Raw genomic sequence first — 20,527 nt, forward strand, 5'->3', positions numbered from 1 at the left:
GGGGACGACAGTTGTGGCTGAGTACACCTCACTGTTTTTTTTTTTCTCGTCGCCTCATGCACCTTCTGAATCCCCTCTCCCCCTCTGTTCCCACAATTGTCGCTCTTTCCGTTGAACCCCTCCCACCACCCCTTCCGGCATTCTCCTTTGCAAGTGACGAGGGCAACAGCAAGACAGAGAGATAGAGAAGCCGCTGCAATCGGAGTGGGCTGTGCGTGAGAGAGGGGGGGGGGTGCGGGGCGGACGGGCGGGTGGGTTTCGTGGGCTCCCTTTCATCCGTGTTATTGCCTTTAGTCCTCGTTATGTATTTACTTTGATATCTTTTTTACATTTTCATTGTGCGTAATGTGTATGTATGTGCGTGTGTGTGTATGCGTGTCTTGGATACCGTGACGGCTCCGCTGCCGTTGCGATGGTGTGCTTGTGTCTATGCATCTCGCTGTGCATCGGCGATCGCCATCCTCGCCTTTGTTTCTACAGTTTTGCCGGCGGCCTTCGCCTGTGCACTCCCCCGAAAATAATGAACAGAAAACGCCAAGGATACCCTCCAGCAAGTGGCGTAGCACCGACAACACGAGAACATCAGCGAACGTGAAAGTTGAGGAGATTCACGACTGCACCCTGGCTTTCCAGGTGTCACATGAGTTGCCGATACCCCTCAAAGTCTTCCTTTGCGTGCAGGAATGCCTCCGTTGTGCAGGCGGGCATCTACAAAGGCAAATGCGTGCACGGGGACATCGGTGTGAACGCTTCGGGGGCTGTGAGGAGGGGGATGGGGGTGAGGACGGACACGCCTGCGAGCTGTTGTGGGAGGGGCCCTCCTTCCCCGCGTCATTTGTGTTTCATGCACACCGTGTGGGGCGAGCAGCGTAGGAGACACAGCATTCATGCCAGTAAGCTGTTGCGGCAGGAAAATCCCCAATTTCTCAGCTGCATCACTGTCGCGGCTGCGGCCACGCGACAGAGGCCACGGAATACCACATCTTCGTCGCGGTGACTCTCTTGTGACCATCCCACGAATGGCCCGCTACCCGACCTTTCTCTCTCCTTCTTCCCTGTGTGCTCGCTTTTCTTCATGAACGCATACGCAGACGTCTACCGCGCGCGATCGGTTTACCCGCTTTCCATTCTCTTAACACACGTGCCTCGCAACAGCCCTCCTCCCCACATACCTCCACCTTCTCTTTCCCACAAAATCATGCCTGTGCCGTTTCAACAGCTGATGTGTGAGGTGCGCGCGACCGCAGACGAGACGATCAAGTGGCGCCGCTACATTCACCAGTACCCGGAGCTGTCGTTCAAGGAGTTCAGGACGGCGGCGTTTGTTGCGGAAACGCTGCGGAGCTTCGGCTGCCCCGCGCTGGCCGTCACACACCCGGTGCCGACGGCTGTTGTGGCGAACCTCACTGGCGGCGCTGGTGACGGGCCGATAGTGGCGCTGCGCGCCGACATGGACGCGCTGCCGGGGGACGAGGAGACGGATTTGCCTTTCAAGTCGCAGAACATGGGTGCGATGCACGCGTGCGGGCACGACGCGCACACTGCGATGCTGCTTAGCGCTGCAAAGGTGATCTGCGCGCATCAGGCGGACATTAAGGGTAGCGTGCGGTTCATTTTCCAGCACGCGGAGGAGCTGCTGCCCGGCGGCGCGAAGGACCTTGTTGCTGCCGGCGTGATGGAGGGCGTGAAGAGCATCTTCGGCATGCATTGCTCACCGCGGTACGAGGCGGGCACTGTTGGTCTGATGCCCGGCATCAACACAAGCTACACGGATTTCTTCAAACTGATAATCCGCGGTCGTGGCGGCCACGCGTCGACCCCGCAGCTGCTTGTGGACCCCGTACCGATTACCGCCGAGATCGTGATGGCAATCCAGACGATTACTGCGCGCAAGATCGACCCGAGGGTTGTGCCCGTTGTTTCGATTACAACGATGACGACGGGACCGAATGAGAGTCACAACGTGATCCCCAACGAGGTGAAGCTGATGGGGACTGTGCGGTCGCGGGACAAGGCTGTGCGTGAGCAGGTGCCGCGCGACATCGAGCGCATTGCGTCGAACATTGCTGCTGCACACGGCGCCGCTGCAACGTTGGACTTCACGTTCGGGTACGACTGCTGCGACAACGACCCTGAGGTAACTGCGCAGGTGCGATGCATCGGCGAGCGTATTCTTGGTTCTGCCAACATCATCGATCCCAAGGTGCCGCTATATGGTGGTGAGGACTTTTCTGCGTACCAGCTGGAGAAGCCCGGCTGCTTCCTGTGGCTGGGTACGGCCAACAAGTCGCAGGGTATCTGCGAGATGTGCCACTCGACGAAGTTTCGTGTCGATGAGACCGCGCTCCCGATTGGTGTCAGCTTCCACGTGGGCTACGTGTACGACAACGTCATGGCGTAAAGGTGCTGTTGTTGGCGTGGTGAGCTTCCCGTGATGCAGAGGGAGCTCCCGCGCGTGGGAGCTGTACCACGGGTAGCTTACATCGCGCCTCCACAAAGGCGCGGGTGCAAACGGCACGCGCGGCTTCTAGTCGTATTTCCTTTGATGGGCTGCGCGGTCGTGCGCGCGTATGCCGGCGCACGCACGTTGGAGAGCTTTGCTCTCCATCAGTGCGCACATCGGAAGGAAAACGGAGGGGGTAGGGGGCGGCGGTGTATTGGTGGATGCTCAGCCGTTCCTCGATCGCGTTCGTGTGTGCCCCGGCTTCACATCTTTCTGAATCGTCTGGGGCCGTGTCAGACAGGCCTGCTCTCTGCGTTTGTGTCGCGCGAAGAGCAGTGTGTGAGGGGTGCCTTGGCGCGTGCAGTTTTCTTCTTTATTGGGAGTCGATTCGACATGGCAGCGCAGTGCACACGCAGACGTGTTTTTCCCGCTCATGAGGGATTGCGACCGGAGCGGGATGGCCCGCTGCGCTTACCGGGGGCGGTGAACTGACTCCTCCTCGGCACGTCGTAACTGTTTGCGTCCTGCTCAGAAGCCACTTGATGTATCGTTTTATTCTTCCAGTCCCTGCCTCTGTGCCTGCTTGGAAGCGGTAGGGCGAGTACCGATTCCCACATGTGGGAAGCATAAACCCTTTTCTTGCTACTCTATTTATCGCGCCCTGATGACGGGGGGGGCGCACACCTCAGCGCGTCGTATCCTCAGGGCCCCGCACACCGACTCCGCCGGGAAGCCAGGCAGCCTCCCAGCCCCTACCCATTGCCCATGCCGAGCTACTTCCGGCGGTGACACGGTCACGCGCCCACGAAGTGGGGTGGGGGTGGAGGTGAGAGCGATGTGTTGCTGCTGATGTCTGCGGTGGGAGACTGGATGGCGCTGCGTCGGAGCGGGCTGCGGCAGCGAGCACGTCTGCGCCGCCCACATGATGGACGAGGTGTGAGCGTGGCTGGAGGATATCCCACCCGGCCCTGGCACTGCCTCCTGGTGTGGGGAGCCTGCGCCACGGCGAGGGGGATGCGCCAGGAGGGGTGGCGGCCGGCGGAGCGGGTGGTTTGCAGAGCTGGAGGCAGCGGCCGTGCTTGTGTGCCTGGGTGGGCGCAGCGCTGTGACGCGTGTGCCCACCGCTGCCTCGTCCCGCGCAATGTGGGCTCTGACGTGGAACGGTGTGTGCAAGTGTATGTGGCGTTGAGCTCATGTTCCACAGCACAGTGAGCCTACTGAATATGAAAAACAAATGTATCCCTCGCGTGCTCTCCCTGGGCGTGCGCGGACGCGGCTGCAGAAGGTGCCGTTGCTGAGTGTTCGTGTTTTGGTGATGTCACGCTATGATCTGTCTCTGTCTCTCTCTCTATATATACAACTATATATATGTGTGTGTCGTCTTATTTTGCCCTGCGAAGGTGCGGGCTGTGTAACGCCTAGTTTATGCTTTCTCTTCCGACCACCCTATTCGTGTTTATCTTCGTATCGACGAGGCTTTTGTTTACCTGTAGCCCTCTCTCTCTCTTGTGTGCATGTGTCTCAAGACATCTCCTCGCCACCCCACGTCCCACCGCGTCCGGTATCTTGAGCTTGCTCTCTTTTTTTTTTGCTCTTTACTGTTGTTCTCTCGGCCGCGCGGCACCCTCTGAGGTCAAGTAGGAAGTCGCGGAAGAAGAGACACATGCTCTGCACGATCCTTCTTTGCGTTGTGTTCTCTGCCCTTCCCCTTTCTCTCTCCTTTTTGTTTTCTGTATGGCTGGTTTTCGTTGCAGGCTGGTGTGGTGCTGGTGGGCGGGTGCTTGGGTGGGAGGATGTGCGCATGTATGTGTCCGTGTAAAGCTGTTATACATACTTTCGTGCACACGCGTACGTGCACACATAGAATACGGAAAACTACTCACCGTATGCCTAGCGACAACAAAAAGGGAGGAACATACACACAAACACGCACAAGCAATCAATATTGGTGCACTACTGCGCTGAGAGGGTCGGGGAGGCGTTAAAGGGAGCTCATACACTCACACGCTGGCCCCGCCTCCTCTCGTGCCGTTATATCGTTCAATGATTGGCAGCACAGCAATCAATCAAGCCACGTGGGAAGGGCCATGAGATACTAGTCAGCATGGGACACTTTATTTTCCTTTCGCGAGCGTGTGCTCTCTTTTTCTCTACCAAGAGGCTGTCTCTGTGCTTTTTCTGCAGTCTTCCTCCCTCCTATTTCTTGCGTGTTTGGCTCGTGTCTCTGCAATCAGATTAATGAAGGGTCTTCGCGGCGTATCGCCTTCCCTCTTCTCTCCATTGGAACGCTCCGCGTAAGTGCATTGTGAATGGGGCGGCAAGAGTATGCCGTATAAACCGCGCTGTGCTCGTGCGCGAGAAGGCTCACATGTCTGATGTGTCTCCACCTTGAGTGCTGCGCCATTTCGTTTGCATTCCATCCTCTCTATCGCCCACACTCTTTACTTCTTCTGTTAATCGTGCACACACACTGCGTAGACCTCATACTATTCCCTCCCCTCCTCCACGAACCCCTTCATAACAAACAAACTCAACACACCGTTGTGCACCTTTAGTGTGCCTCTTGCGTGCTTAAGTGAGCCATTCTCTTTTTTCTTTCTTTGCCTTCGTTCTCCTCCGACACGCTCGTCTGCCTCGTTGACTTCTTTTCTGCTCGTATCGCTACTTCATGGGACACCGCACGGCACCCTAGTCCTGCGTCGTGCTGCTCGACTCAACTTTCTGCTTTCTCGAACCACCTCTTCTTCGCCAGCCCTCCTCCCTCCCTCTCACTCCCGGCCCACTAAAAGGCTTTTGTGCGAGGGCCATGCACAACTCTTCGAAGTCTGAGTACTCCGTGGTGGGCCAGCGGGAGCAGCTTGATGTGGTTGACGTAGCAGTGTCGGAGACGACCCAGGTTGTAGGCAGTGTCACCCGCCCGTGGCACTACAGCTTGTGTGTGACCTGCACCGAGATGAATTCGTGCCTAGAGTGCTGCTTCTGCACGGTGTGCCAGCTAAGCCGCCAGTTCAATATGCTGTATAACAACAAGCCGGAGCTGCACCTTCCTGTCTGCTTGATGATAACAGGACTGAGCATGTCCGGTGTCCCCTCGGTCTTTGTGCTCGAGTACATCCTGCGCAGTGACATTCGTCGCCGCTATGGTATTGAGGGCAACGCGTTGAAGGATTGCTGCGTATCATGGCTGTGCGAAGCGTGCGCGATTCAGCAGCAGTTCCTGGAGATGACGTCTCTTGGCATGTGCCCCGGCATGAGTATGTGCGGCGTCGCCCCTGTAGCGCCAGGCTCGCAGGTAATGCTTTAGGTCGTGAGGAGGCGGTTGCACCACTGACACGGTCTTTGCCGTTTTGCTTTGAGGAAGTCACAACGACGCGCTGTCTCTCTCTCTCTCTCCCTCGTTGTAGTTGTTTTCGCCCTTGTCTCATCTCGCTTTCCTTCGAAAATGATTTCCTTTTTTTTCTTGTTCTTTCGTCTCGCACTTCGCACTTCTTGGTGCAACTCGCTTGACTCCTCCTCCCGCACTCACCCAACCCGCACCCATAATGTCGCGCCCCACTCTAAGCGCCCACTGGTCAACGCAGGTCTCCTAACAGTTTTTTTTTTTGCTCTTTATTAGTGACTAAAATTCCTGACTTCTCCGTCATGTGCTTGTTTGCTTGTCGGCTGCGCGCGCGTGTGCGCGCTTGCTTGCTTGCTGCGGTCTGTTGACCAGTGACTTGCTTATTTCTCTCTTGTGGGGTAACGTTGCCCACTCTTCCTCCTTCTCCCTCGCCGACTGGCTCACTTCGTTGCTATTTCCTTCTATCTGTTTCTGTAAGACAGCCCTCAGACGTCGACACTTATGGGATGCGTCACCGTCGTCCAAACCGATAAAACTGCCCCTTCAAACAAAAAATTGCGCATCTTGGTATGTCTACCGCGCTTTCACTGTTTCCTTCGAAAATCCGCGCGCGCGCGTGTGTGTGTGAGCTGGTTTATGTTTTGAGCTTCGGTGTGTTCCTTGTCACTGCCCTCAGCCTCACCATCTCGCGCGCCCTTTTTTCTCTGTTCTTCTCGGATGAAGAGGTGGTCACGTAGGGAACTCAGCCTTACACACGATTGCTCATCCCCTTTCCCTTCCAGGGCGTACACAACGGCAGCAGCACAAGCCTGGATACACACACACACACACACACACACACATTCTTTTTTATTTCTTGGCGCGTGCGTTGTTCGGGGGTCCATTGGGTGAGGCCTCTGCTGCGCACACGTCGTCATGTGCTGTCGGGGTGCGGGGCGCTTTGGTTTCTCGCTCTGGTCTCTTCCTCTCCCTCCCTCCCTCCCTCCCTCTTACCCACATGCCGTGCCTCTTGCACCTCAATCCCGTTGTCTTCGTCGGCGCCTGCTGCTCTCCATGCCGCCCCTCTTTCTGAAACGGCTCGGGCGAAAACCGAATCCAACGAGTGGCGAGGCGGATGCGCCGTATACACGCGCAGAGAGGGGGAGAGGGAGGGAGAGGTGCGAAGTAGTGGACAAGAAACCAGAGCAGCATCAGGACATATGTGGTATTGTTTTTGTCACATGTCTGTACAGATGAGGATATAGTAAAAACACAGGAACCCCACTCTAGTGTACGTGCGCACACCCACGTGCGCACTACGTCACCCTTAGCGCGTTAGGAGAGGGTTTAATGCAAAGGGCATAGAGGGAGGGGGGCACGCTGCCATCACTACGCACATGGACGCAATGGTGGATTGAGACGAATGAGGGGAGAAGAGACGCGGCATTCTTTCCTCGACGCTCACCCTTATGCACAGGCGATGCAGCTGCTAGCTGATGTGTTTGGACCACCAGCCGCGCCACTACTGTATCCACTGAGGTTTCGTCTCTTTTCGCTTCACCCGCATTCTCACGGAGGGGAGCCTTTCTCTCTTTTTCATTTCCCACGTGCAGCCCTGCGTGACACCGCCTCACCGTCCTCTCTTTCTCGACTGTGGATCTTCTCTTCCTCCACTGGTACAGAAAGGCGGCGAGGGAGGCGTTCGGACCATTTTTTTGCGTCTAGCTCTGCAAGTGCGCGGCGTGAAAGGCAGGCCTGCGGTACTGAGGGCGCCGTATGGGAAAGCGGCGGAACTTTTACACCCAGCTCGCCTGTGTCTTCTCATATCGACGCCACACCATCGGCCACGGCCGAAACACGAGCAAAGAAAAACGTGCACTGAGCTCCTTTTTGAGTACCACAAGTCTCTCCTTCGCATGCACTCGCAGCGTGGCAGTGCCGCCTTTGGCCCCCCTGGCGGCAACAGGAACAATCCAGCAACCACAAACCCCGCCGTCACCACTCGCACCCGCTCCATTGGCCGCTCCACCGGCGCTGCACGTGACGGCGTGGCTGGAGGGCCGCGCAGCAGTGTTGGTCGGCTCAGAGCATCTTCTTCGTCACACACGGCTGCTGTTGCCCGCGGCGGACGACCTCTCGGGCGAGGGCGCGCCCCCACTCATCCCACCTTGTTCGGCACACGAGGTCGCTCGCCGGCAACGATGTCTGGTGCCGGTGCGGGGCTGTCCACTGCGCAGGACGCCATTCAGGCAGAAATGGACGCGTTAGCCGACGAGTTTTACGGCTCAGTGCCCTCCCGGGCGCCCGAGGACGGCACTTCTAGCTTGAGAGGGGCATCGACGCGCACCGTCTCCGCTGACAGCCCGTACTATCGAGCCGACGCTGGAAATGGCCTCACGGCAGACACACTGCGTTCAACCACGTCGTGGTACGAAGGACCGGCTGATCCGGCCGGCCGCACCTTTGATGCAAGCGACAGCAACCTGCTGTGCATGGACGTGCTGGTGCCTCGGGCGGCGGCATCTGGCGCCATGGGCCGCACTCCCGCTGCCCGCACATTTGGTGCGGCGCCGCCTTCAGCCTCCTCGCCGCTGTGTGTCGTCGGGTCGGCAGATCACGGGCTTAAGGTGTTCGATCTGTGCACGATGCGGGAACTGAAAACGCTATACACCAAGACATGCGGACACACAGAGTGGGTGACGGCGTGCCGCTTCCTGTCGGACCGCCGGGTGATCTCCGGTGGTATGGACAGCAAGTTGTGCTTGTGGAATGACGTCACCCGCGGTGGGCCGGGGCGGTGTGTGGACCTGCTAGGGCATACGGGCAGCATTAGTCAAGTTGAGGTGAACGAGTGCCATGGCCGGTTCATGGCCATGAGCTCCAGCTACGATAGGACGATACGGGTCTGGGAGCTCGACGGCATCGCGGGTGGGCGGGAGATGGGCTGTCTCTCTGGTCACAAAGGACCAGTGACGCAGTTCAGTTGGCTAGAAACGGAGGTACTCTCAGGTGATCGACAGGGCACTGTGAAGCTGTGGGACGTGGAGACGGCGCAGTGCCACCTAACCGCCTCATCGAAGCGCGGCCAAATCGGCTCTTTGGCCCACCTCGTGCACCCCGACGTAGGACACCTCGCCCTCTTCGGCGACCAGGGCGGCGCTCTCACCGTCGTAGATGCGCGTGGGCCGTCCTCGGCGAAGCCGCTCTTCCAGGATGTTCTACATCGAGGAGGGATGGTCACGTTCATTCGTGCCCCCTCCCCGACCGCCGTGTCTGCTCCGCTCATTGTGACGTGCGGCGCCGACAAGCGCATCATCGTGCGAGATGCTCGCCACAATTTTGCGGAGGTGTGCGCCATCACGGACCACGACGACTTTGTTTACTCGATGGAAGTGATCGGCAACCTACTTCTTTCCGGCGCCGGCAACGGCCGATTGCTTGTGCATGACGTGGAGACGGGGGAGCTGCTATACGAGCTGAAGGCGAACGCCGCGGCAGTGCGCGAAATGTTCGCGTCGCCGTCGGTGCTCGTCGCTGCCGGGGACGACGGCAATGCGAGGGTGTTTGATTTTATGTAAAGTAGGGAAACCGTCGTCTGCCGCAGCACGAAGAGGGTCCTGCGGGGTGCACATACTCTTGCAAGGAAGACTTGACCCCAACGAATGTTCCTGTGTGCGGACGGACGGATCTGCAAAGGGCTGGTGGTGGGCCGATATACAACATGTAGAGTAGACAGCAACGCAGCGAGAGAAGACAGGAAGCACTACAAGACGACAGCAAATGAAGAACAGGCTCGTTCACTGCTTGTGCCGATGGTCTGGCGTGTGCGTGCGGGTGTGAGAGTGTCACAGCCTCTCGCCAGTGGTGGTTTTCTTTTCTGGTGCGCAACCTACACAAGCGGCGGGGATGAGGGGAGAGAAAACCGAAACAAGGGAAAGAGAGCGTGCTCCTAACGCTGTGCCGGCACAGTCAAGGAGAAAGGGTAGATTGGCGCAGGCGCCTGCATGCGCGGACAGACACCACTTGCCGCCCTCTGGCACACAGCTGCGCAAGAGATGACCACTGGCGCACGCTTGATGCTTCAATCGCTGTGTCTCCTCAACCTCTTGCTTGCCCTCTCTTATTTATTTACGGATCTGGTTTTACCGGCGACGCGCACAATGGCCTGTTGCCGAAACACCCGCGAGCATGCCTTCCTAAAGCTGCTCTCTCCGCGTTTCTCGCGCTGGCCGCTTTGGGGGCTCGCTTCCGGGACTTGCCCCACCCCTAGGGTCTCACGCTGCACCATGCCCACGCAGCCGGTGTATCCTGCCCAAGGGCACTCGCTTCAAAGGTCGAAGCCGTGGGTACGCAGGAGCGAGAGAGGGAGGGAGGGGAGGGAGAACCGGTGACGTGCCTTCTCCGACACCCCTTTCCCGCCTACCATGTTTTCCCTCGCACACGCGCGAAAGCGCGCGCCGCGTGTGATGGCCGATGAAAATACGAGAGATCTGCACCCTATTTCTTTCCCATCTGTCTTCATCCAAGCAGTCTACGCGAAAGGTAGAGCGGCGCGAGTTTTGAGCGAAGCGCATCTGTTCAGTGGGTATGAGGCGCTCGCATTAGAGCACTGTCACAGCAGCACACACACACACACACACACACACATGTGAAGCGGCAGCTGGAGCCCATCTCACAAAGAGGCAACGCAGAAACGACGTCGTGGGGGCTTTGCTCACCACTATTGGCTAAATATTTTGTCCAACCACATGAGCTACACCGATGCGGCGAATCTTGCATCGCCTACCCTTACTTTCTTCTCTTTACCGCCGCCGACCGACTTTGCATCTTCCGCTCCTCTCGTCCACCTCTCTCTTTCATGCACTTGCCGTCCCTGAACCTGTCCACTTCGCACCCCAACTTCACGCGAAGCGCCCTGATAATGAGAGGACAATTAGCGCACGCAAGACGAGACTAAACCGGTTTCTTCCGTATACGCACATGCCTTTGATTCTGCCTACGGCAAGCTGGCTGTATGTGGACCTGCGTGAGACGCTTATCGCCCTCACGCACCTACACGGACGACCAGATGAGTGGGCGCGATAGAGGGGCTGCGCGCGCGGTGTGCCGCGCAGGGGTTTGCGATGGATTTGCCTTGTTATCGGCGCTTGCTTTGTGCGGCACCCTAGGCGTGCTGCACAGGAGCGTCAGTGGCAGCAGAGGACTGCACAAGCTCCTCATCGCCTGGATCTCAGGCGGACCTGCACTGAGCTGCACGCAAATGTGCGAAGTCTAGGAAGCAAGTCATGGCGCAAAGAAAAACGCTGATGACGCACCATCAGCGCGACGCAGGTGAAAAGCGAATGCGAGGGAGAAGAGGGGGCGCGTCTCAGGGCACGGTGGATGCCTACCCCCTCCCCCTTCCCTTTCCGTCTCGCACGGATTGCCCACAATCCGGTGCCACGTTGCCCTGACTCTCGCCTGCCGTGCCGGCCAATGACGAGGCTGTAGCGGAGCGGAACAGAGGTGGGGGGGATAGGGTAGCGGCCGCCAACGCCCTTCCTGTTCGGCCGCTCCCGCAGACGAAAGTGGCTGCCTGTTGTGCCCCTTCTTTCTGCGCACTAGAGCAAGTGAGTGAGTGTGCGCACCGAGATGAACATGCGTTTCCTATACGGACACCCAGGCGCACGTGTACATGCGCATGCCCGTTCGGGCAACGCGCGGCTGTCTGCCTCCCTCCTCCCATCTCGCCCTCTCTCTCCCCTTCCTCTTGTCTCTTTCTCCCGACACCATTCCACGCGGCTGACCTGCATGGATCGCCGTTGACGCCCTCATCGCAATAAAACACAAGAAAGAACGCTGCCCGCTCTCTTCTGCCCTCTCTTTGCCTCGTTTCCTCCTTTCGCCCCCCTTCCCCTCTCTCCAACGCCTCTCTCCCTGCCGACTCTTGCTCTCCCGCGTGTGCGCGTGTGCGGCTTCCACACTCCTGCACCCGCTGCGGCGCTCCCTCCTCACGCCGTGTGTCTGCCGCGTCTCCGCTCTCGAACCCTCTCTGTTTCTCTCTTTGCTTGCGCTGCGTTTCTGCTGATTCGCTCGACGCTATTCCGTGTGCGACTCGGTGTGTCTGCGGTGACTCCGGGCACAGTGCCGCGCTCGCACATACTCGTTGCGGTCGTGGCAGCCCCTCCTATTTCGGCTCTTGTGCGCACACAGCCTCTCGTCACGCAACGCGACCATACTCATTCAGCCCCAGCTCGGCTCTGCCCCTCCAACTGACAAGGTTGGTGACGGGTACAGCTCTCCTCCGGCTCCAGTTGCTCAGTCTCCCCCCAGCATGCCGCAAGGCCAGTACAGTCAGAAGCCTAATGACGGCCCTACACAGCCTGTGAAGACAAGGCCCGGACAGAACGTTTACACCGGCAACCCGATGAATGCGCCAGGCAGCCGTGCTGCCGTCCAAAACCGCAAGGAGGATTGGCGCTTTCCGCTGTGTGTGTGCTGTGACGATATGGACTCGTGCTGCGAGGCGTGTTGCTGCTTTACCTGCCAGGTGAGCCGGCAGTGCAATATGCTCGTGAACACCCGCAGAGAGATCCACTGGCCTTACTGCTTGCTCATGACCCTATGTGACGTGAGCTTGCTTTTCTTTAGCGTGACGTGCGTCTTTGCCAGCGAGACACGTCGGCTAGCGCGCGAGCGGTACGGCATTTCCGGCAGTGGCATCGACGATTGCTGCATCGGGTACTGGTGCCGCACCTGCTCTGCGCAGCAGGTGCTGCTGGAGATGACCGCGATGAACGAATTCCCAGGGGCCACGTGCTACGAGGCTGCCCCTCAGCCCGCGGCCAACCGGATGGTCTAGCCGTGTGTATGGGCAGCTCCCAAGGGCGAGGAGAGGAGGGGTGGGGGCGCTGCGGAAGGTAGTGAGCCGCCTTGAGGAGGGAGTCGGCTCGCTGCCGCGTGGGCGTTGCTTGACTGCTCCTTCAATGAGGAAGACGCAGAGCTAGAAGGAGGAGGGGCTGCGGTCAGTGGTGGTGGGAGAGCAAAGCAGGAGGAGGCTCGGCAACGCGCGTCTTTGACCGACGACGCAGTGCTGTCCCCTCCTTTTGTTCGGGCTCTCATCCTCTCTCTTGGACCCCCTTCTGTTGTTGATGGGGATGCTATAATGTGGTGCCCGCAATTTTTCTGTTCTCTGCGTCTCTGCGCCTCATTCACAGTTCTAATCTTGTTTACCTTGCCCTCTCCCTCGTGCTGCCTCCCGCTTCCCTTCCGTCTTATTCCCGCGCCGCCGCCCTCTCTCCCTGACGCCGTTGCCGCGCTGGAGGAGCTTCTCTTGCGTTTGCTCTCATCACCTCATTGTTTTTTTCTTTTCTTGATTGACCGCTCCCTCCTGTGGCCCCCTTTCCCTCCCTGACACGCACTCACCGTCTGCGCCATCGCGGTTATCTCCTCTTGATTTTCGGGCGCATGTGTGCGCTCTTTTCTCTTCCCCACTAATTCAGCCAGCGTTGTCTTTTTGTCTTCTGTTTTCTCTCTCGCCGTGCTGCTGCTTTACGTTGTACGAATGGGGCACCACCATTCCTTGCTTGCTTTTTCTTTCCTTGGTTGCTTTACGCCCCTGACGATGCCGGCCACCTCAGTGCGTGGCATCAGGGGCCCGTGCCCCCACACCCTTTGCGGGGAAGCCGAAAGCCCGCAGCCTGGCCTCGGGCACGGCGGCGGACTCCCGGTGTCGGCGGGCAGGCGTGCGCTGGCGGTGTGCCGGAGAGGCTTGCGGTCGCGACGACGTTTGTCCCGGATCGCTGCGAATCGCGTCGACGATTCAGCAAAAATATGCGTCCGCCTACCGCCTCTCTGCGTTAGCTTCGTTGCGGTAATGCCGAGCGTCATCCTGGTCCCGGCCTGCGCTGTATGCAGTGGCGTTGCAGTGGGCTGAGCGTCGCCAAGCGGCGTTGTTCGGCCCGGCTCCTTGGAGAATCGGCGATACAGGCCTGTAGGGCATTTGGTGTGCCTGGTTTTCTGCCTTCCGGTGTAGCAGGGGAAGCGAAGCACGGTGGTGGCGTCTCTGTGCTCGCACAGGAGGGCACGCGCATAGGTGTAGGCGCTCTAGCTCTGGAGAGCGAGGTCGCAGCAGTGGCGGTGTGGGTTTGCTGCGACGACCCTACCAGAAGGATGTACCTCGCGCCCGGCCACACATCTAAGAGTGACGTGGTTGCACGGGAGGTTCTCGACCGGCCACCCAGCGACGTCGCACCCGGTCCTCGCGTCATTGGAGTGGACGCCGCTCCGCACCACCCGATGCGAGGCACGAAAGGGCTACCCGACCGGGCTGGGGCCATTCTGCATGAGTGGCTTCATGACAAATACTTGGCATGCGCAAGCGACGAAGACACGTCGACATGGCACAGCGCAGACGGGGCCACGGGGACGCCACCGCACGCCACCCCGGCGCTCGACTGCCTCGTCTGTAAAGGGGGCGCCGTCACCACGGCGCGATCCAGTTCGCTGCCCGGCCTGGGGAGGGGTACGGCCCGGCGCCGCCAGTGATGACTGACGCCCCATTACACTCCTTCCGCTTTGCGGACTGGGAAACTGTGCGGCGCCCTGATTGCGAAATCGAGCCGCAAGGATCGTGCCCCGCTGGCCCACGACCACCAAGGCAGCACGAACGCGCACCGGGGAGGGAAGACAAATCGCCCATGCAGCCAGGCCGACCACAGCCCCCCCCCCCTCCATGCACAGCGACACGGTGCCCCCTCGCGGATGAGGCAAATTTGCTGACGAATAAGCAGCAGCCACCAGGAAAGCTGTCGCATGTGGTAAAGCTGCTTATCGACCGTCCCGGTCGCCCCGACGGACGCGACTGGCGGCAGTTGTTGGGAAGGCCCCCCTGCGCGTCGCCCGGGCATGGCCCTGTCGGACGCGTTCATCGAGGAGCAGCAAAGAGCCAGTCTTGAAGGATGGATACGGCCCTGCAACGCCCTTCCCCATAGTGGCCCTCGATCAAGGCCATGCATCCAGGCTACCTATGCCCTCCGCACACTGCGCGCACCAGCAGTGTGCCAAGGCGACGCGACACCCGGCAGCCTCCTTCGCGCCCCACCGCGTTCTACGGAGGCCCTGCACCACGCCCTTCAAACCGCTCACGATGGGCGGGCTCGAGGTGGCACCCCGTGAAGCCTACTGCGGCCCTGCCCCGGGCGTCGACGAAATCCACTGTGGGAGTGTCGAGGCCGCCCCGATGCAGGTCAGGAGCGCGCTGCTCAGCATCTAAAACCAGAGGGTCGCCGCCGGCCGCGCCCCTACTGCATGGAAAGAGGAGCCTGCTGTGGGCCCCTCCTGTGGCTGCACAAGCCCGGTGACGACCCCGCGTCACACGGCCCCTGTGACACTAGCCAGCGATCTGTGCAAGTTACTCAAACGAATGGCCTCGCGACTTTCTAGAGGACGGGCTTGAGCTACAGCACTCCGGCCTCCGGCCGCACCGCTCCACCGCATCCCCCCTCCCCATGGGCTCGCTCCTTCACAAAGCAGTGCAGCCCTGACAGGGCACCAAGGCAGGCGCAGTGCTTGCGGGCTCTGCGCTCGCGCGCTTGGCTCGGTCGATCACGGCGCCCTCACGACGGCGCGCTGAGGAGGTTCGACGTAGACCCACGCCTTACTCGCTGGGTCATGGAATTCTCAGACGATCGTCGCGCCTGTGTTGGCTTCCGCACGCGGCGATCGAGGATGGCCGAGTTTGCATGCGGAGCCCCACAAGCATCAGCCGTAGGCCCTCTTCATGATTGTGGTGGGCTCGCTGAGTGTGGAGCTCAACAAAACACCCGGACTGCACCACGCCCCCTTTGCTGATGGCCTCGCACTCCTCACACGCTCCTCGGACAAGGTTGCCGCACGGGCCACAGTGCAATCCGCCCTCTGGAGGGTGGGACACTGGACGCTGGAGCGCTTTGTGGAGATGAGTGCTCGCCCTTCGCGAAAAGAAAAATACGCAGTACACACTCTCTGGTGCGCGACACTGCAGCCAGCGGCAACGGCCCATCGCCCGCTCGCACTTGGAAGTGGATCGCTGCTCCTGCCTCCTCGCCCTGCACCTCCAGCCAATGCCGCGCACTGGTCGGCACGTTGCAGAAGTCATCGAGGCGGCCACGGCTGGACTTGCCAGGCTGAGGGTGGTCTGCTGGCGCAAATGTGGTCGGTCAGCGGCTCTTCTCTGCTCTTGCTACACAGCCCTCCTTGAACCAGAGCTACTGTACGGTGCCACCGTCTGGTGGGACCGTGCTAGCAGAAGCTGCAGCAGGTCCCTTGAAGACCTTCACGTGGAGGCAGCCGCGGCCATAGTGGGTACCGCAATGTGCTCAGAGAGCAGAGACCTACCCGAGGAGGCCGATCCACTGCCCCTCGACTCCACAGTGCTGCTGCGCCGCACTCGCCTGTGTCTCTCCTCGACCGCGCGAGGCGGCTTCCTTGTGCATTTGGCGCGGCAGGCGCACACGCCGGATGCCGGCGCTGCCACAGCGCTTCGGCAGCTCTCGTGCGGGCATGCAGGCATTGGCCCCTGCGGGCTCCGCATGCACACACCTCCCTCGTGCGCTGCGGCCGCGCGCGCCTCTCATGGCAGTCTGTCTTTGACCAGCGTGGGTTGGCGCGCACCGGCAAGGATGACAAACTTGCAAGATCGGCAACGCCAGAGGAGCCGACGCCAACAGCATGGATCACGGACCTGGTCACCGGTCTCAGACGCCGGGCCGCCATCCCCCGCAACCGCGGTAGACGATGCGACGCGCGACGGCAAGCGATACCTGGCGGCGGCCGCCCCACACCAGAGGAACAAGGGTGCTGGAGCTCACGAGACGACAGGCCACCATCCTCGCCCAGCTCCGCGCCGGCGCCTGACCCGTACCTTTGGGCTCCTGCAGCGGTGGGTGACTGTCAGAGTCGAGATGGTGTGCAGATGGCGTGCCGCCCATACCCAGGCCGGTGTGGTGCCGATGGCGCAGGACGTACTCGGAGAAGGGACGAGGAAGGGCAAGAGGAGCCGGTTATAGACACATGGCCCGATTCGACGGCCGACGGCTTCTCGCAGACGACCAGGCTTCAGCCGTCGTGCCACAGCGGTTGGGCGGGCTGTGCTTGCATGCGCGTACTTGATGACGTGGGTGTGATGAAATAGCACACTGAACAGCAAAAAAACAAGGGCTCAAGATGGCTGTATGTGGACCTGCGTGAGACGCTTATCGCCCTCACGCACCTACACGGACGACCAGATGAGTGGGCGCGATAGAGGGGCTGCGCGCGCGGTGTGCCGCGCAGGGGTTTGCGATGGATTTGCCTTGTTATCGGCGCTTGCTTTGTGCGGCACCCTAGGCGTGCTGCACAGGAGCGTCAGTGGCAGCAGAGGACTGCACAAGCTCCTCATCGCCTGGATCTCAGGCGGACCTGCACTGAGCTGCACGCAAATGTGCGAAGTCTAGGAAGCAAGTCATGGCGCAAAGAAAAACGCTGATGACGCACCATCAGCGCGACGCAGGTGAAAAGCGAATGCGAGGGAGAAGAGGGGGCGCGTCTCAGGGCACGGTGGATGCCTACCCCCTCCCCCTTCCCTTTCCGTCTCGCACGGATTGCCCACAATCCGGTGCCACGTTGCCCTGACTCTCGCCTGCCGTGCCGGCCAATGACGAGGCTGTAGCGGAGCGGAACAGAGGTGGGGGGGATAGGGTAGCGGCCGCCAACGCCCTTCCTGTTCGGCCGCTCCCGCAGACGAAAGTGGCTGCCTGTTGTGCCCCTTCTTTCTGCGCACTAGAGCAAGTGAGTGAGTGTGCGCACCGAGATGAACATGCGTTTCCTATACGGACACCCAGGCGCACGTGTACATGCGCATGCCCGTTCGGGCAACGCGCGGCTGTCTGCCTCCCTCCTCCCATCTCGCCCTCTCTCTCCCCTTCCTCTTGTCTCTTTCTCCCGACACCATTCCACGCGGCTGACCTGCATGGATCGCCGTTGACGCCCTCATCGCAATAAAACACAAGAAAGAACGCTGCCCGCTCTCTTCTGCCCTCTCTTTGCCTCGTTTCCTCCTTTCGCCCCCCTTCCCCTCTCTCCAACGCCTCTCTCCCTGCCGACTCTTGCTCTCCCGCGTGTGCGCGTGTGCGGCTTCCACACTCCTGCACCCGCTGCGGCGCTCCCTCCTCACGCCGTGTGTCTGCCGCGTCTCCGCTCTCGAACCCTCTCTGTTTCTCTCTTTGCTTGCGCTGCGTTTCTGCTGATTCGCTCGACGCTATTCCGTGTGCGACTCGGTGTGTCTGCGGTGACTCCGGGCACAGTGCCGCGCTCGCACATACTCGTTGCGGTCGTGGCAGCCCCTCCTATTTCGGCTCTTGTGCGCACACAGCCTCTCGTCACGCAACGCGACCATACTCATGCAGCCCCAGCTCGGCTCTGCCCCTCCAACTGACAAGGTTGGTGACGGGTACAGCTCTCCTCCGGCTCCAGTTGCTCAGTCTCCCCCCAGCATGCCGCAAGGCCAGTACAGTCAGAAGCCTAATGACGGCCCTACACAGCCTGTGAAGACAAGGCCCGGACAGAACGTTTACACCGGCAACCCGATGAATGCGCCAGGCAGCCGCCCTGCGGTCTACTACCGTGAGGGTCCGTGGCACTACTCGCTGTGTGTGTGCTGTGAAGATATGGACTCGTGCTGCGAGGCGTGTTGCTGCTTTCCTTGCCAGGTGAGCCGGCAGTGCAATATGTTCATGTACAACCGCAGAGAGATCCACTGGCCTTACTGCTTGCTCATGATCGTGTTTGATTTGTATTTACCGTTTAGTATATCGTGCGTCTTTGCCAGCGAGACACGTCGGCTAGCGCGCGAGCGGTACGGCATTTCCGGCACCGGCTGCGAAGACTTCTGCATCGGGTACTGGTGCCGCACCTGCTCTGCGCAGCAGGTGCTGCTGGAGATGATCGTAATGAACGAATTCCCAGGGGCCATGTGCTTCGAGGCTGCCCCTCAGCCCGCGGCCAACCGGATGGTCTAGCCGTGTGTATGGGCAGCTCCCAAGGGCGAGGAGAGGAGGGGTGGGGGCGCTGCGGAAGGTAGTGAGCCGCCTTGAGGAGGGAGTCGGCTCGCTGCCGCGTGGGCGTTGCTTGACTGCTCCTTCAATGAGGAAGACGCAGAGCTAGAAGGAGGAGGGGCTGCGGTCAGTGGTGGTGGGAGAGCAAAGCAGGAGGAGGCTCGGCAACGCGCGTCTTTGACCGACGACGCAGTGCTGTCCCCTCCTTTTGTTCGGGCTCTCATCCTCTCTCTTGGACCCCCTTCTGTTGTTGATGGGGATGCTATAATGTGGTGCCCGCAATTTTTCTGTTCTCTGCGTCTCTGCGCCTCATTCACAGTTCTAATCTTGTTTACCTTGCCCTCTCCCTCGTGCTGCCTCCCGCTTCCCTTCCGTCTTATTCCCGCGCCGCCGCCCTCTCTCCCTGACGCCGTTGCCGCGCTGGAGGAGCTTCTCTTGCGTTTGCTCTCATCACCTCATTGTTTTTTTCTTTTCTTGATTGACCGCTCCCTCCTGTGGCCCCCTTTCCCTCCCTGACACGCACTCACCGTCTGCGCCATCGCGGTTATCTCCTCTTGATTTTCGGGCGCATGTGTGCGCTCTTTTCTCTTCCCCACTAATTCAGCCAGCGTTGTCTTTTTGTCTTCTGTTTTCTCTCTCGCCGTGCTGCTGCTTTACGTTGTACGAATGGGGCACCACCATTCCTTGCTTGCTTTTTCTTTCCTTGGTTGCTTTACGCCCCTGACGATGCCGGCCACCTCAGTGCGTGGCATCAGGGGCCCGTGCCCCCACACCCTTTGCGGGGAAGCCGAAAGCCCGCAGCCTGGCCTCGGGCACGGCGGCGGACTCCCGGTGTCGGCGGGCAGGCGTGCGCTGGCGGTGTGCCGGAGAGGCTTGCGGTCGCGACGACGTTTGTCCCGGATCGCTGCGAATCGCGTCGACGATTCAGCAAAAATATGCGTCCGCCTACCGCCTCTCTGCGTTAGCTTCGTTGCGGTAATGCCGAGCGTCATCCTGGTCCCGGCCTGCGCTGTATGCAGTGGCGTTGCAGTGGGCTGAGCGTCGCCAAGCGGCGTTGTTCGGCCCGGCTCCTTGGAGAATCGGCGATACAGGCCTGTAGGGCATTTGGTGTGCCTGGTTTTCTGCCTTCCGGTGTAGCAGGGGAAGCGAAGCACGGTGGTGGCGTCTCTGTGCTCGCACAGGAGGGCACGCGCATAGGTGTAGGCGCTCTAGCTCTGGAGAGCGAGGTCGCAGCAGTGGCGGTGTGGGTTTGCTGCGACGACCCTACCAGAAGGATGTACCTCGCGCCCGGCCACACATCTAAGAGTGACGTGGTTGCACGGGAGGTTCTCGACCGGCCACCCAGCGACGTCGCACCCGGTCCTCGCGTCATTGGAGTGGACGCCGCTCCGCACCACCCGATGCGAGGCACGAAAGGGCTACCCGACCGGGCTGGGGCCATTCTGCATGAGTGGCTTCATGACAAATACTTGGCATGCGCAAGCGACGAAGACACGTCGACATGGCACAGCGCAGACGGGGCCACGGGGACGCCACCGCACGCCACCCCGGCGCTCGACTGCCTCGTCTGTAAAGGGGGCGCCGTCACCACGGCGCGATCCAGTTCGCTGCCCGGCCTGGGGAGGGGTACGGCCCGGCGCCGCCAGTGATGACTGACGCCCCATTACACTCCTTCCGCTTTGCGGACTGGGAAACTGTGCGGCGCCCTGATTG

General features: G+C 60.2%; 5 protein-coding genes across 5 annotated transcripts; all 5 read left to right on the top strand.

Moving 5' to 3' along the window:
• Positions 1–1,075: 1,075 nt before the first annotated feature.
• Positions 1,076–2,401, top strand: LINJ_30_1440 (putative N-acyl-L-amino acid amidohydrolase; the record flags this gene model as incomplete). The annotated part of the gene is made up of 1 exon (XM_001466951.1): positions 1,076–2,401. The coding sequence occupies one exon, from the start codon at positions 1,076–1,078 to the stop codon at positions 2,399–2,401; it is 1,326 nt and encodes a 441-aa protein (XP_001466988.1).
• Positions 2,402–5,249: 2,848 nt separating this feature from the next.
• Positions 5,250–5,747, top strand: LINJ_30_1450 (hypothetical protein, unknown function; the record flags this gene model as incomplete). The annotated part of the gene is made up of 1 exon (XM_001466952.1): positions 5,250–5,747. The coding sequence occupies one exon, from the start codon at positions 5,250–5,252 to the stop codon at positions 5,745–5,747; it is 498 nt and encodes a 165-aa protein (XP_001466989.1).
• Positions 5,748–7,678: 1,931 nt separating this feature from the next.
• On the top strand, positions 7,679–9,340 carry LINJ_30_1460 (conserved hypothetical protein; the record flags this gene model as incomplete). Its single annotated transcript, XM_001466953.1, has 1 exon — positions 7,679–9,340. One exon carries the CDS (start codon positions 7,679–7,681, stop codon positions 9,338–9,340), a length of 1,662 nt encoding a protein of 553 aa, XP_001466990.1.
• Positions 9,341–12,075: 2,735 nt separating this feature from the next.
• Positions 12,076–12,603, top strand: LINJ_30_1470 (putative ama1 protein; the record flags this gene model as incomplete). Its single annotated transcript, XM_003392651.1, has 1 exon — positions 12,076–12,603. One exon carries the CDS (start codon positions 12,076–12,078, stop codon positions 12,601–12,603), a length of 528 nt encoding a protein of 175 aa, XP_003392699.1.
• A 5,650-nt stretch (positions 12,604–18,253) lies between these two features.
• Positions 18,254–18,778, top strand: LINJ_30_1480 (putative ama1 protein; the record flags this gene model as incomplete). Its single annotated transcript, XM_003392652.1, has 1 exon — positions 18,254–18,778. The coding sequence occupies one exon, from the start codon at positions 18,254–18,256 to the stop codon at positions 18,776–18,778; it is 525 nt and encodes a 174-aa protein (XP_003392700.1).
• Positions 18,779–20,527: the final 1,749 nt, after the last annotated feature.

Source organism: Leishmania infantum, chromosome 30, assembly GCF_000002875.2.
Source record: "Leishmania infantum JPCM5 genome chromosome 30".
Lineage (NCBI taxonomy): Eukaryota > Euglenozoa > Kinetoplastea > Trypanosomatida > Trypanosomatidae > Leishmania > Leishmania infantum.